The sequence below is a fragment of the Trichomonas vaginalis genome, chromosome V, assembly GCF_026262505.1.
Source record: "Trichomonas vaginalis G3 chromosome V, whole genome shotgun sequence".
NCBI classification, from domain to species: Eukaryota; Parabasalia; order Trichomonadida; family Trichomonadidae; genus Trichomonas; species Trichomonas vaginalis.
This window is the reverse complement of record NC_067207.1, coordinates 9314132-9328210: the sequence shown is the minus strand read 5'-3', so window position 1 is coordinate 9328210 and position 14079 is coordinate 9314132. Positions and strand designations below refer to the sequence as shown.

General features: G+C 28.9%; 4 protein-coding genes and 2 pseudogenes across 6 annotated transcripts, besides 6 other annotated features; 5 read left to right on the top strand and 1 right to left on the bottom strand.

Moving 5' to 3' along the window:
• Window positions 1-3: 3 nt before the first annotated feature.
• Window positions 4-726, top strand: TVAGG3_0305580 (protein ubiquitination; the record flags this gene model as incomplete). Its single annotated transcript, XM_001325316.1, has 1 exon — window positions 4-726. One exon carries the CDS (start codon window positions 4-6, stop codon window positions 724-726), a length of 723 nt encoding a protein of 240 aa, XP_001325351.1.
• Window positions 727-2909: 2183 nt separating this feature from the next.
• Window positions 2910-2932: a mobile genetic element.
• Window positions 2910-2932: a terminal%2Cinverted (terminal inverted repeat of Kolobok-N2_TV transposon ID:TVAGG3_0305570).
• Window positions 2933-3139: 207 nt separating this feature from the next.
• TVAGG3_0305560 (uncharacterized protein) lies at window positions 3140-4302 on the top strand (the record flags this gene model as incomplete). Its single annotated transcript, XM_001325315.1, has 1 exon — window positions 3140-4189. The coding sequence occupies one exon, from the start codon at window positions 3140-3142 to the stop codon at window positions 4187-4189; it is 1050 nt and encodes a 349-aa protein (XP_001325350.1).
• A 100-nt stretch (window positions 4303-4402) lies between these two features.
• Window positions 4403-4434: a terminal%2Cinverted (terminal inverted repeat of tvBac_53III transposon ID:TVAGG3_0305550).
• Window positions 4403-4623: a mobile genetic element.
• Window positions 4592-4623: a terminal%2Cinverted (terminal inverted repeat of tvBac_53III transposon ID:TVAGG3_0305550).
• A 154-nt stretch (window positions 4624-4777) lies between these two features.
• TVAGG3_0305540 (armadillo (ARM) repeat-containing protein family) lies at window positions 4778-6626 on the bottom strand (the record flags this gene model as incomplete). The annotated part of the gene is made up of 1 exon (XM_001325314.1): window positions 4983-6626. The coding sequence occupies one exon, from the start codon at window positions 6624-6626 to the stop codon at window positions 4983-4985; it is 1644 nt and encodes a 547-aa protein (XP_001325349.1).
• Window positions 6627-7820: 1194 nt separating this feature from the next.
• Window positions 7821-14079: part of a mobile genetic element that runs on past the window's edge.
• Window positions 7896-8511, top strand: TVAGG3_0305530 (uncharacterized protein; the record flags this gene model as incomplete). Its single annotated transcript, XM_051229653.1, has 1 exon — window positions 7896-8511. A coding segment is annotated over one exon (616 nt), but the record flags the coding sequence as incomplete, so codon positions are not given.
• Window positions 9109-11998, top strand: TVAGG3_0305520 (annotated as a pseudogene). Its single transcript has one exon. A coding segment is annotated over exon 1 (2890 nt).
• On the top strand, window positions 12805-14016 carry TVAGG3_0305510 (annotated as a pseudogene). The gene has a single exon. A coding segment is annotated over exon 1 (1212 nt).

Genomic DNA, 14079 nt, shown 5'->3' with positions numbered 1-14079 from the left:
TTAATGTCGAGTTCGGGTGCATCAAAGTCCGAAATAAATCAAGATTTCAGTAACATCACTCCTGTTGAAGAATTTAAATATCCAAACCAAGCTTCAAAAATGATCTGGCAAGTCAATTCAAATAATATCTTACAAATATCATCACAAATCATCGAACTAATTAAAGCAAACAAAATTAATATCGAAATGGCGTTTTATTTGATTGATGTTTTTTCAGAAATTCGTGAAAAAGATATTAAATTATTTGCAGAACTTTACCAAACGATATCAAACGCATTTTCACGTATCATTAAACCAGAAAATAACAAATTTACTGATTTGCTTTGCTATAAAGGTATCAAATTTGAAAAATACGAACCATATCTTGAAGAAGAAGATAAAATTCTCAATTTTTATGAAACAGATTCTCCTTTGTATTACATGGCATGGGACAAAATTGATGAACTTAAACGTAAATTCCCAAACCTTGACGTCAATGACAAAACAGATTTAATAACTTCATTTGATTGCGCAATTAAATTTGGATCAGAGTTATGTTACAATTACATGAAGAATAAGGGAGGTAGATATACTGAAAATTCTGCAAAATATGCTGCTGAAGGTGGAAATATAGCAATTTTCGAACAAATGATAGAAGATGGTCAATCATTTGATGACACAATCGACACTGCATTGATATATCGTAATTATGAAATTGCAAATTATCTTCACACAAATTATAACTAAGTTCCTAAAATGCTAGCAAAATTAATGTATTATGGAAATTTTGATGTAGTATCATATTTACTCTCTCATGGAGCAGATGCTAACAATATTTATGACATTCATTTTCGTATTATGCAAATAATGGTGAAGCTCCACTAGCCACGGCAGCCAAACAAAATTCAATTGAAATTGTTCGATATTTAGTTGAACATGGAGCTGATGTCAATGTTGAGCTTCTTCTCTTTCTTTTCATATCCATCATTGCTTTGTGAGGCTAATGAAACCCCTCTTGGTTATGCAGTCAAAGTTAAATCAATGGAAATGGTTCGATACTTAGTTGAACATGGAGCTGATGTCAACATGAAATTTTTTATCTTTCTTTTTATATCTATTTTTACTTTATTCAATTCTCTTTCTTTTCATGTTTATCATTGTTTTATAGATTTATCTTTCTTTTCATTTTTATGATTGTTTTATAGGTTTCTCTTTCTTTTCATATTTATCATTGTTCTATGTAATTCCCTTTCTTTTCGTATTTATTATTGTTTAATTATATTTTCTCTCTTTTCATGATTATTATTGTTTTATTTAATTTTTTTTCTTTTCACGCCTACTATTGTTTTATAGTATTCTATTTCTTTTCATATCTATCACTGCTTTATCGCGTCTTCTTTCTTTTAATATTTATCATTGCTATATGATATTATTTTGATAATAATCGAACACCTCTCACTAATGCAATCGAAGCAAAATCAATGGAAATTGTTCGATATTTAATTGAAAATGGAGCTGATATCAACGTTGTTGTTATTCAATTTCTTTTTATTTCTATCATTGTTTGATGGAATTATATTTCATTTCATATCTATCATTTTTTGATGGAATTCTTTGTTGTATTATAATATTATCCCTTTTTTCGTATTTATCATTGTTTTATGATATTCTATTTCCTTTCATGTTTATCATTGTTTTATCACATTCTATTTCTTTTCATATTTATCATGTCTTGATGAAATTATTTAGATAATAATAAATGCCCTCTTGGTTTTGCAATCAAAGCGAAATCAATAGAAATTGTTCGATTCTTAGTTGAACATGGAGCTGATGTCAACTTGCATTTTTTTATATATCTTTTCATATCTATCATTGCTTTATTCAATTCTCTTTCTTTTCATATCTATCTTTGTTTTATCACATATTCTTTATCTATTTATCTATCATTGATTTATGAAGTTTTTTAGATTTTAATAAAAGCCCTCTCACTATGGCAATCAAACAAAATTCAATCGAAATCGTTCGATATTTAGTTGATAATGGTGCAGATGTTAACGCTGAACTTCTTCTCTCTCTTTTCATATCCATCAGTGATTTATTGGATTATATTTCTTTTAATATTTATCTTTGCTTTATTACATTTTCTTTCTTTTCATGCTTATCATTGCTTTATTACATTTTCTTGTTTATCATATCATGCATTTTGTTATTACATTTTCTTTCTTTTCAAATCTATCATTGTTTTATGATGCTCTCTTTCTTTTCATATTTATCCTTGTATCATTATATTTTCTTTCTTTTCATATTTATCGTTGCTTTATGACACTCTCTTTCTTTTCATATTTATCATTGTGTTATTACATTTTCTTTCTTTTCAAATCTATCATTGTTTTATTACATTTTCTTAACTTATATATCAATCATTATTTATTGATATTTTTTTAATGTTAAAATAACTCCTCTTAGCGCTGCAATTCACGCCAAATCAATCGAAATTGTTCAATACTTAGTTGAACATGGAGCAGATGTCAATGCTGCTCCTGTTTTCTTTCTTTATATTTCTATCATTGTTTTATGATATCCTCTTCCTTTTCATATTTATCATTACTTTATGGCGTTTTATTAATTTTAATAACAGTTATCTTTTTATTGCAGAGAATCTTGATTTAATCGAAATTGTTTAATACTTATATGAGCATGGTGCAAAATCCCGCAAATGATTTCTAACAACTTCTAAACTAAAAACTAGAATATAGCAAACTAGACATAAATTAACAATAAATAATAATTATATTTCAATTCGATTATTTTTGTTTATCAATAAAATATTGCATAAATTGGTCATATAAAGATATTCAGAGCTACTATCAGTAAGACGCAATTGATATATAAAGCTTGGATATCAAAGAAAGTGGTAAGTGCATCTTTAAGGCTGCACTTACGCCCATCTGACATTATTTCAAATTTATGACAACTGGCGTGAAGCGTCAATAAAAATTGACTTCATATGGAATCGCCGGGGGTCTGTAGCTCCAATATGGAGCTCCACTGGAGGAGGCGACGATTGAATTAATTGCGCCCAGCGTACCATGCATAGTCAGAATATTCCTAAAGAGTTTGATCCAAATATGACATCAAAATTTGTCACTTTTTTAAACTGATGACTGAATTTTCAGAAAATCGGGCGAAAACTGCTCAACCAAAGTTAATGCTTTCTAATATTTCCGATGCTGTGCCGATGAAATTTCAGAGAACTTATGAAAACTATTCAAATGAAGAATTAGAAGCCGAAATAAAAAAATATAAAGAGATTAATTCAAAAAAATCATTCATCAGAGACCAACTTGAAATACAAAACGATGAATATTCTAAGAATCTGCGTAGACAAGCTAAATGTTTGTCATTTTTAACTAGCGACAAAAATGCAAAAGAAATTGCTTTTAAAGCAATAGCAGCAAATCCATATGAAAAGAGGTTGGAAATCGAAAACACTCGCTTGCAATCAGAAAGAGAAATTTCAACACAAAATTCTATTTTAGTTTTGAACAATTCCTTACAAATTTCGAGACTTTTAAATACAGAAGATATAGCAGAAGTAAGAAAAATGAAAATGGCTATTGCAATTCAAAATCAAAACGTTTTAGATTCAATAAGAGCGTTGGAATCGAATCCTAAATTTAATTTTGCAGCTTTTGTTGATAGACAACGATATTACGAGCAAATCGCTGCCCAATTATCAGAAAAAAGGTTCAAATTAAACAAAATTTCAAAAGATAACCAGGAATTACGCATAAAACTACAACAAATCACAGAAGAACATAATAAATATAACGAAATGCAGCGAAAACACAGTGAATTACTACGAAAAAAGGATAAAATTGATTTAATCAAGCTGAAAAACGAAAAATTACTTGCGGAAGTCACTGAACTAGAGCAGAAAAACACAAGGGAAATAAGAAAACGCGAATCCAGCTCTTCAAATTATTATAATACACTTCCAAACGCTCAGGAGCAATGGGCGCCAGCAAATATCAGTGAAAGTCAGGATATCTCGGTAGAAGAACTGAAATCCGAAAGAGACAGACTCAAATCTGTTTACAATAAAAAGATTGAAATTTTAAAACAGGCTAGAATGAAAATTTCGTCTGCTCTCTCTATCCTTCATGATTGTTATGATACTACATTAACATCTCGTAATGAATTAATGTAATTTTTTTTAGATTTTGTTTGTTTGTAAATTTTAATTTTTTAATTTGATTTTTCTTATTTCTGTTAGATCCAAATTATAGAACAGAACACTTCACACTCATAAGATACGGTGAAACATTAGGAGTAATAATTCTCTTGAACATCATTGAAACCAATTTTATATATGTCAAGATTCCATATTGTTAACAGCGAAGTGAGAATGTTGACATATCCTTAAGAGTGCACTTACCACTTTCTGATATGTTCGAATAGTATCAATATATCTTTATTGTGATTTCAAAAAAGTATAACAATAATATAAGGTACTAAGTAGTGATTTAAAATAACTTCTTCCCGAACAAAGTTAATGATCCTTTTCCTTAGAAAATTTGTATAAAAAACTAGCAAATAAAAAAAGATTGGAAGAATGTCAGAAAGTGGTAAGTGATCCCTTAAAACTGCTTTGCCTGAATGTCGAGGAAAGTACATCCTTCAATGTAAAATTAAGCTCATCTGACTTAACACAAATACCTGGTAATTAACTTCATTTATAAATACGCTTATAAAATATTAAGGGCTCACTGCCTTAGTTTACAACTATTCATTGATGATAGAATCGATATTTTTATGAATAAACTTAAAAATAGCATGCATTGATTACGCTCTATCTTTTCATTGTTTCAAAATCTGAAAAAGATCTCTAGAAGAAGACCCCGGATGTAAATAACGTATTTTTTTGTAAACTAAGGCGATGATCTCTTAAAACTCTATAAAAAAATTCTTTATCTCTATATAAAAAAAACATTAATAAAAATTCAATAATATTCATCATCTTCCTCTTCATATAGTTCTTCTTCTCCTCCTACATTTGCATATATTTCCACATCATTTCCTATATCAGGAGAATCGAATTCCCTGTCAATGAAGTTGTCGTAAAAATAATTCGCCAAATTATACATTTCTTGCTCATTCAAGAGTTGAAGAACTGTTTCATCTCCATTTGCTTCCACAAACATCTCTCTTATTGATTTGTTTCCTTCTCTATCGAACCTCTCCTTCCCCTGGTGAGTTATTACGTCTCCAATCATCTTCATCACGAATGAAGAAAATTCAAATTCTTTGTTTTCTGGTTCCATGAAGGAAACAATGATTTCCATCGATTCTTCATCGAATATCTTGTAGTTGATCCTGCTTCCTATCAATACAAATAGTCTTGTTACCTCTTTTCTCAAGTTATAATTTGATCCATTCATTATTTCATGTAAGAAAGCGATGATTTCTGGACCAAACTTCTTTTTAAGGGATTTCGGATCTCTTACTGATAGAATCAGGTTGAAAATCGCACAACATAAGTTAAATAAATATTCTGGTGGTGGTTCTTTGAATAAACTAAGTAGAAATGTTAGGATGGTGTCGGCTGTGATGTCGTCAATGGTTCCTGCTACTTGATAAAAGTAATTTCCGAAGAAATTTACGATATAAGAAATTATTTTTTCGTCATTTGAAGAATTGGAAAGAGATGTGAGGTTATCGATCATGACATCGTCAACTATGGCTGTAGGACGGATGCCTCCTTCGCTCAAAATCCGATTTAGAGCACATAAAATTGAATATTCGATTATTATCGATTTACCAAGTCCAAAATTAAAAATCTGTATTAGAATATTAATATAGTCATTAGCGTTGATGCCGTATGTATGATATTCCTTGATTTTTTCTTTATTAAATAAATCATCTTCAAAATTATCGAAAAATCTATCAAGTTCGCTTTCATTAAGGTATCTATTTTCTGCCTTTGACCTGGCTTTAATCTTGTAAGGCTTGATTGGCGAATTTTTGAAGAGTTGATCAAATAATAAAGAAATATTGCGAATTATGTTTGGATCTGTAGGTAAATTTTCGTTAAATGAATCAAATAAGCCTGTTGAGTATACTAATGCTGTTGCAATTTGCGAGCTTTCCATAATTCTATAAATAATGCAGCAAACGTTTGCTGAATAGTCTGAATCAAAGAGATCGTTCGACTCTAGTATTTTATGAAGGATATGACATCGAAGTGCATATAATACAACATCTTTTGAACAAGAAACAACTCTTCGAAGAATCATATAATACATTTTCTTGTTTTCTATCAAATTACAAAGTAGTAAAGCTTCAAAAACTTCTGTTTGCATCATTAATTCGGCTGCGGGTGAATTATCTGTAAACATCAAAAAATGATATAGATCATTCAAGACATTATTAATATCAAGGAGATTGTTTGATCTTAGCGATATCAAATATGTTGGAACTAATTCCATAAATTTTTTATATGCTTCACCAGAAAATTCTTGAGTGGCAACATATTGATCTACTTCATCCTTATTCATTATTACGGATTCCAAAGACTTTCCTTGATCAATAATTTCATTTTGACTTGTTTTTAATGGTAGGGCTTTATATTCTGTTTCTTCATCCATCTTGTCACTTTTTTAATTCTTAAGGATACCCTTACATTGCGTAGTTAGAAAGAGAATATGATATTGTCATGATTGCTAAAGTTTTAGGCTCCAGAAATGAATATACATCAAACTGAAACAGTTGATAAATTGAATGAACTTTTGAGAGGTTCTCAAATAAAAAAAATTATCTAATTTTTTACAATATTACTATTATTTTATCCACATATGTATATATAGTAATTTGAGAAAACTTTTAGGAAAAAATAAGTTTAATAAAAATCTGAATTTTACTTGTTGTGGGATTGTTATTAATTGACACTCCAGACATATTACTAATAGTTATGCGTATGCAATTAAAGTATTTCTGATGGACAAAATGTGAGATTTATATCAGATAATTCATTTCTACTATTAAGTTATTCATTTATGAGTTTGCACTTATTCGCACTAAATAAATAACTATTAAAAATTGTTTTAATTAATTGACACCATATAATAGAGTGAATTTTGTTTGATCAAACAACAATAGATGATAGATATAAAGCCAAGAAACTTGCTATTAATATGCTCTACTTGCTATTTCAATGTAAGTATGATATTTTCTAAATGTTTCGTTCAGAGTAGTATATGTTGACGGGTTGTGTGACTTTTTTTGTAAACGTAAGAATTCATACAATATTGAACGATTTTGTATCATTTTTTTTAACATATGAAGTAAAAAATGTATGATTCTTACGGTTTTTATTCTTACGTTTTTGAATAAATCAAGTCATGAATTCGTAAGAAAGCGCGACATTATTAAATAAATTAGTAATAAATATTATATACTAAACGCATTCAATAATTAATTATTTTTGAATAACTGAAGGTGCTACCATGTTACCATGTGCTACCAGGTCATTTAACTTCTTTTAAAAAATGAGACAACATGACATTTAGACAACAGGTACGAAAGGAGGTATAAATATAATGGAGTCATAATCAAAGACCTCATAAACGAGAAAAAAAGAAATTGAAACTAATGATTATTTGAATTTATGAAATCAATTATTTGATTCATTCTTTCTTCAATCTCTTCTATTCTTTTTGTTAAATCATCAATTTTCATTAATGAGGTGATATTGAACGATTTTGTATCATTTTTTTTAACATATGAAGTAAAAAATGTATGATTCTTACGGTTTTTATTCTTACGTTTTTGAATAAATCAAGATTTAAAAAATTGACTTCTTACGTAAAATTAAAACTAAGTTAAATTTATTTTTTTTATTTTTTATTTAATGATAAATGAGTATAACAACTAATTCATTGAAATCTTTAAAGTTCACTAATTCAGAATTAGAAAATATTTTAGAAAATTTTGGAGACGGTTCTTATCCAACATATATGCAGAATGTGAAAGAGTTTTCCAGATTGTTGAATGAATTTAAATATAACGGACCAATTACTAAAAAGGCTATAATGAGATATTTATATCCCAAAAAAGTTGAAAAACAGGAGAATATTCCTCTTTATGGTCCAGAGGACCTGGGCTCAGAGAGCCTTGAAACACCTCCTGAATATTTTGAAGAAAAAATTAAACAAGATGAATATTATAACGATGAGATTGAGAAATTGGAACAATTAAGAAATGAAATAGATGAAAGAATTAGTGAATTGAGAAATGCTGAGAATGAAGTAGAGGGTTTAATGAATATCCCAGCTTCAGAATCAGAAGTTCAAAAATCACATGAGGAAAGATATAAAAATTACTTTTTGGAATCTACTAAAAATTTATTAGATGGTGATATTGACGAAACACTTTCAGAAGAAGGCACAAAATTTATTCATAAACATAAGTTACAATTTATTGACGATGGAGATTATCCATGTATATTACTTTCACCTCCTCTTGATTCTGAAAAATTCAAAAAGCACTGAAAAATGTAACATATGCAACAAATACGATTAAGAAAGAAGACCATGATATTTACACAAATTATTATTTAAATAAATGTACAGGTGTTGATAAAGTTTTTGATTTGTTAGATAAAATATCAAAAGAAACAATTGGAACCTATAAAATTTTATGTGATTGTGGTTTCATTATTGAAGATACCAATAATGTTTCATATGAAAGAACAGCACCGAAGGAAGACGAAGTTGAAAGGTCTATACCATTCGTTATTAAGAATATAAAAGATATGAAAACGTATAAGCATTATATTTATTCATTTATTTCAGAAAAAATGGAAGCAACCCATAAAACATCATCTCATCATTTTATAGCTATTCATACATTCCTTTTCAAAGTTGTGAAATTAAATAAGACAGGAATTAGATTTAATGTATCAGGGTACGCATTCTTGAGTAAATTAAAATGTATTCGTCACGTCGCAGATGATAAAAATTTATGTGTTCTTAATTCATTTTATGGACTTTAGCCCTGGACTCTCTGAGTCTCGGACTTTAAAAAAATAAACTTTATTTTTTTTATTTTTTAATTTTTATTCTTACATAAATGAACAAAAAACGGAACAGCTAAAATGAATGATAATCAAATAAGAGCCGAAGGTAGAAGGTTATTTAAACGCTTCTATAACATTCCTGATGGTGTTAATCCTAAAACTCGTAGAAGTTATTTAAATGAAGCCATAGATGCATATGAAGGATTTGACATTTCATCAGAAAGTGAGAGGTTAGCAAGAATGTTAAATGTTAATATTGATTTCTATTATTGTGATCCTCAACCAGAAGACGTAGACATTAACAAGGTAGACTTTCCATTAGTGGATTCAATAATGATAGATCCAGAATTTGAAACAGTAAATATTTTATTAACACAGAGTCCATGTGGAAAACTTCACGCTGACAGAATAACAGACGTTGAAGCACTCACAGGATATAAAGTTTGCCCCTTTTGCAAAGAAGAAGTATATTCTATCCGTGATGATCCAGAAAGGAAAAACCAAAGAAGATTTTTAAAGCATTGTGAGAAATGTAAAGAAAATAATGGAAGATTAATTCAAGACGTTCAATTGCAAAAGACCCAGCAACCATATGCACCACATATTACGAAACAGAAGATATATCAATGGCTATTAGCACATAATTTGCAGGAATATTATAAACCAACAAGATATTATATTACTTTTGACTTCGAAACATTAGAGACTAAAGAAGAATTCAACTTTCTGAATGTGCAACTTTGAACGCTTACTTAAAACCATTCATGGTATCATCAACGGTTAAATTAAATGATAAAACATATACGAGGAATTTTTGCTTAACTTCGAGTGATTCTTTTATTTCTGATTGGATTGAGTTTTTATTTTCAACCTGTTCATTAGTTGCTAAATCAAATATTGAACAATATGAAGAATTAATGAAGTCGCAAACAGACCAAACGGTGGGGACTTTGTCTCATACATTAAATGAAAAACAGAAGGAAGCATTTAAAGAACTTCTAGATGAGGAATTCAATAAAGTGAATATCATAGGTTTTAATTCGGGAAAGTTTGATTTAAATTTAATTCTTCGTGATTTAAATACTGCAAAATGGAAAATAAAATCAATGCTGGGTTCTTCTTCTCAATTTAAGCAAATCATTGTAAAGAAAACAAACGTTCCATATGAATTGAGATTTATTGACATCAGAAATTATATAGCGGGTGGGACATTAGACCAATTCACTCAAGATTTCGGAAACAATAAATCACGTGTTAAATCCTTTTTCCCTTATCAATTCATCACATGGGAAAATTACGAAGAAGAATTATATAAAGAGGAACCATTCACGAAAGATTCATTTTATTCAGCATTAACACAAGAAACAATATCCGATTCAGATTATCAAATATATCTCAATGATGCTAAAAATTTTAAGAATAGATTAGAATATTTTATTCATTATTGCAATAAAGATGTTGAAATTATGATTGACCCAATCGATAAAATTATTGAAGAAACATTTGTTTATAAAATTGATATGCTTCATAATCTTTCTTTATCATCGAATGCTTCAATGATTCGTTACGCGTTAGCATATAAGAACTTCAATCCTAACGAAACATATCCAGAAGAAGAAAATGTGGAATCAAGTTTTGAATTAACAAAAAAGTATTGGAAATATAAAATTGAATCATATAAGAAACAAGATGAAAAAGCAGAAAGGGTTACTAAAAACAATGTTTCAATGGATGACTATCAATACTATCACGATTTAATCCTTTCATCTAAATGTAAAATGTGTGGTAAAGCGTTTACATATGCAAATAAACCAACATTAGATAGAATCGATAATGAAAAACCACATACCAAAGAAAATTGTCAGTTAATGTGTTGTTATTGCAATGTCGTAAAATCAAATAAAGATGAAGATGTTCAACGTTTAAGAATCAATTTAAGAAATTATGCATTAAAAAATAATTTACCAATGACTTTAGATTCAGTTGAAGCTTATCACATTCTCCGTAATGGAATTACTGGTGGTCTATCAAATGTTCAACATCGTGTTAATCTTAAAGGAATCACGCACATTAATAAACTTTCATATAATCCAGAAACTAAAACTGTATCAAATGAGGACACCACCAACATTATGACTCATTTCGTTGGAGTTGACTTTAATTCATTATATCCTTCATCATTTTCATCTAATCCTCATGATTTCATTCAATATACTGACCATAAAATGTATATGCCGGGAAGATTGAATGGTGTTATCATTTGTGATACAGCAACAAAGAAAGCAAAAGCACTGGGAATAATTAAGAAGAAAAATACTTTATTCGTGGCTGAAGTAAAGGGTCACATTGATGAAAAATACATTAATGATTACATAAACTTTTTACCGATAATAAGAAACTTAGATATTATCACAGATGAAAAAACAATTGGCAGTTTTATGTATAATTACATGAAATCAAACAATCTACCAGTTGACCAGAAACAGAGGAAATTAACTCAGTTAGCATCAACACACAACCAATATCAACCATTTTCTTCTTATTATCTTTGGTATCTAATAGACAGATTTCATTTTATCATCGATGATATTCAATCAATTTTAACATTTACGAAAAACACTTGTTTTAATGAATTTGCGAACAAATTTATGAACGAAAGACAAAAGGCTGAATTAGAAGGAAATAAAGGAAAAAGTTTATTTTGCAAGATTTCACTTAATGGATCATATGGTTACGATGCAATGAATACACAAAATTACGCAAAGACTAAAATAATGAATGCACAGAAGGCACGCGTTGCATGTATGTCAAATAAGTTTAAAAACATAAGAGAAATAGGAGAGGATACATATCAAGTGATGCTTAAAGATAGATTTTATAGATGTGATACATGTTTACAAGAGGCATTCTTCACTTTAGATAATGCTAAATACTGGTATTTGGTTTTCATTTATGATTTTATGTATAAATGCATGGATGTTAATCGTTTTCATTTCATTGAAGGTGATACTGATTCATCTTATTGGGCAATCGCTGGCGACCCAAATCTTCCTAACACTCAAGCATTTCAAGCAATTGTTACCGATAAACAATTTTATGATAAAAACATTTTCAAATTCGCACCTTTTGATTTCTTCTGTTTTGATGAGAAATTTAAACCTAAATTAAAGAATAAAGCTGAAGAAAAAGCACATGAGAAGAAGTTATTGGGTTTAGCAATTGAGAAACAAGGTGATAACATGGTTGCTTTATGTCCTAAGTGTTATACATCATTCAATGGTTCAATTGATGGAAGTGATTTTAAAAAAGATTGCACAAAAAATGAAAGGTGTTAGTTTACGACAAAAAAACAATTAACACCTAAAAATTATTTGGATATAATAAATGATAAATTGATATTTGATGGTCAGAATATTAATTTACAACTTAAAATGGGTCAATGACTCGCTTAACAATTGGTAAGACTGCATTAACAGGAGCACACACTAAGGCTGTATGTTGTGAAAATGGATGTTGTATGCCATTTATTTAATAAAATACCACAGAAGAGACAAAAGGAACCGTTAATGATGGTTTTGATACTATGATTCAAAGAGGTGGGCACCCTTAAAACATTGATTTTATTTTTATATAAATGAATAACACAGATTTAAAAATTTTAATTGATGATTTAGTATTTAATCAAAATTTTCTTAATTATTATGATTTAAAAGCATATCTCCAAAAATATGATAACAATATAACGGGTGATGATATGGAATATTATCATCCATATTATAAAAATGAAATTTTGAAATATCATGATAGAATAATTTCTAAAATTAAAGACAAAATTAAAAATAATGAATATACAAAGGGAAAAACTAAATCACAACTTAAACAGTTGAAAGATTTCAAAAATAAAGTATTAACAGAAGAAGATATTGATGAATTATATAATTTATATAATCCTGAGCCGCAAAAACCAAAGGAACAAAAACAAAAGATGCAAAACGCCCAGGTCCTTCAGACCATAAATGAAGCACAAGCTTTAATTTATGATTCATTAGTTAAACCATATTCAGCCCGACTTTTAAATGAAGATCAACTTTTGGAATTCATCCTTCAACATAAACTCGAAGCGGGAAAGTATATCAAACCTTTATATACAGCATATTTAAAACAAATGAATAAATACATCCAGAATTAATGAAGGGAGGATTGAATTCCAAAATCAAAGCAGATAAAATTAAACCACTTGCAACACCAAAACCTCCAACGACAGTACCGCCTCCTCCTTCAGTTAATCCTTCATCATTCACTTTATTATATCCATTTCAAACATTAAAGAAGCAAAAAGATTTTAAAAAGGATTTCAAGATATTAAATAAACCAATTGACCCGAAAATTCAACCATTAAAGGAAAAATTTAGTCGACCTTCATTTGCTCCATATCCATATTCATATGAAATCGATCATCTGGAATATTCAAAAGGAAACGTTACTTATTTATTTGCCATTAACATTAACACTAGATATTTATATTGCATTCCGGTGAAAGGGAAAACAGAACAGGAAACAAGAAGAGCTATTCAATACTTACTAGATCATGAAAGAGTAGATAATATCAGGGGTGATGGTGATAAAGGATTTCAGGCAGCTATGGCTCATTATTTCCCACAAATTAATTTTTACTTTTCATCCTCTCCATATACGTTTCATAATAAAATAGTTGATGTGGTAATGAGAACTCTTAGAGATGCGTTAGGGGTTAACGGTCAGATATACTGGGATGGAAATCATGACTCCATCATACAGCAGTTAGTATATTATTACAATAATACATGGCATAGAACTATAAACATGAAACCGGTGGAAATGAAAAATGATATTTCAAAAGAATGGGAATATATTAGAAAGCAAATGGAAAAGTTAAATGATGTTAAACGTGAACAAATTAATTCGGGGCTCATGAATTTTAAACAAGGAAATAAAGTTTTAATTCATCTCGATTATGGAAAAACTGATAAATCAATGACAAAAAG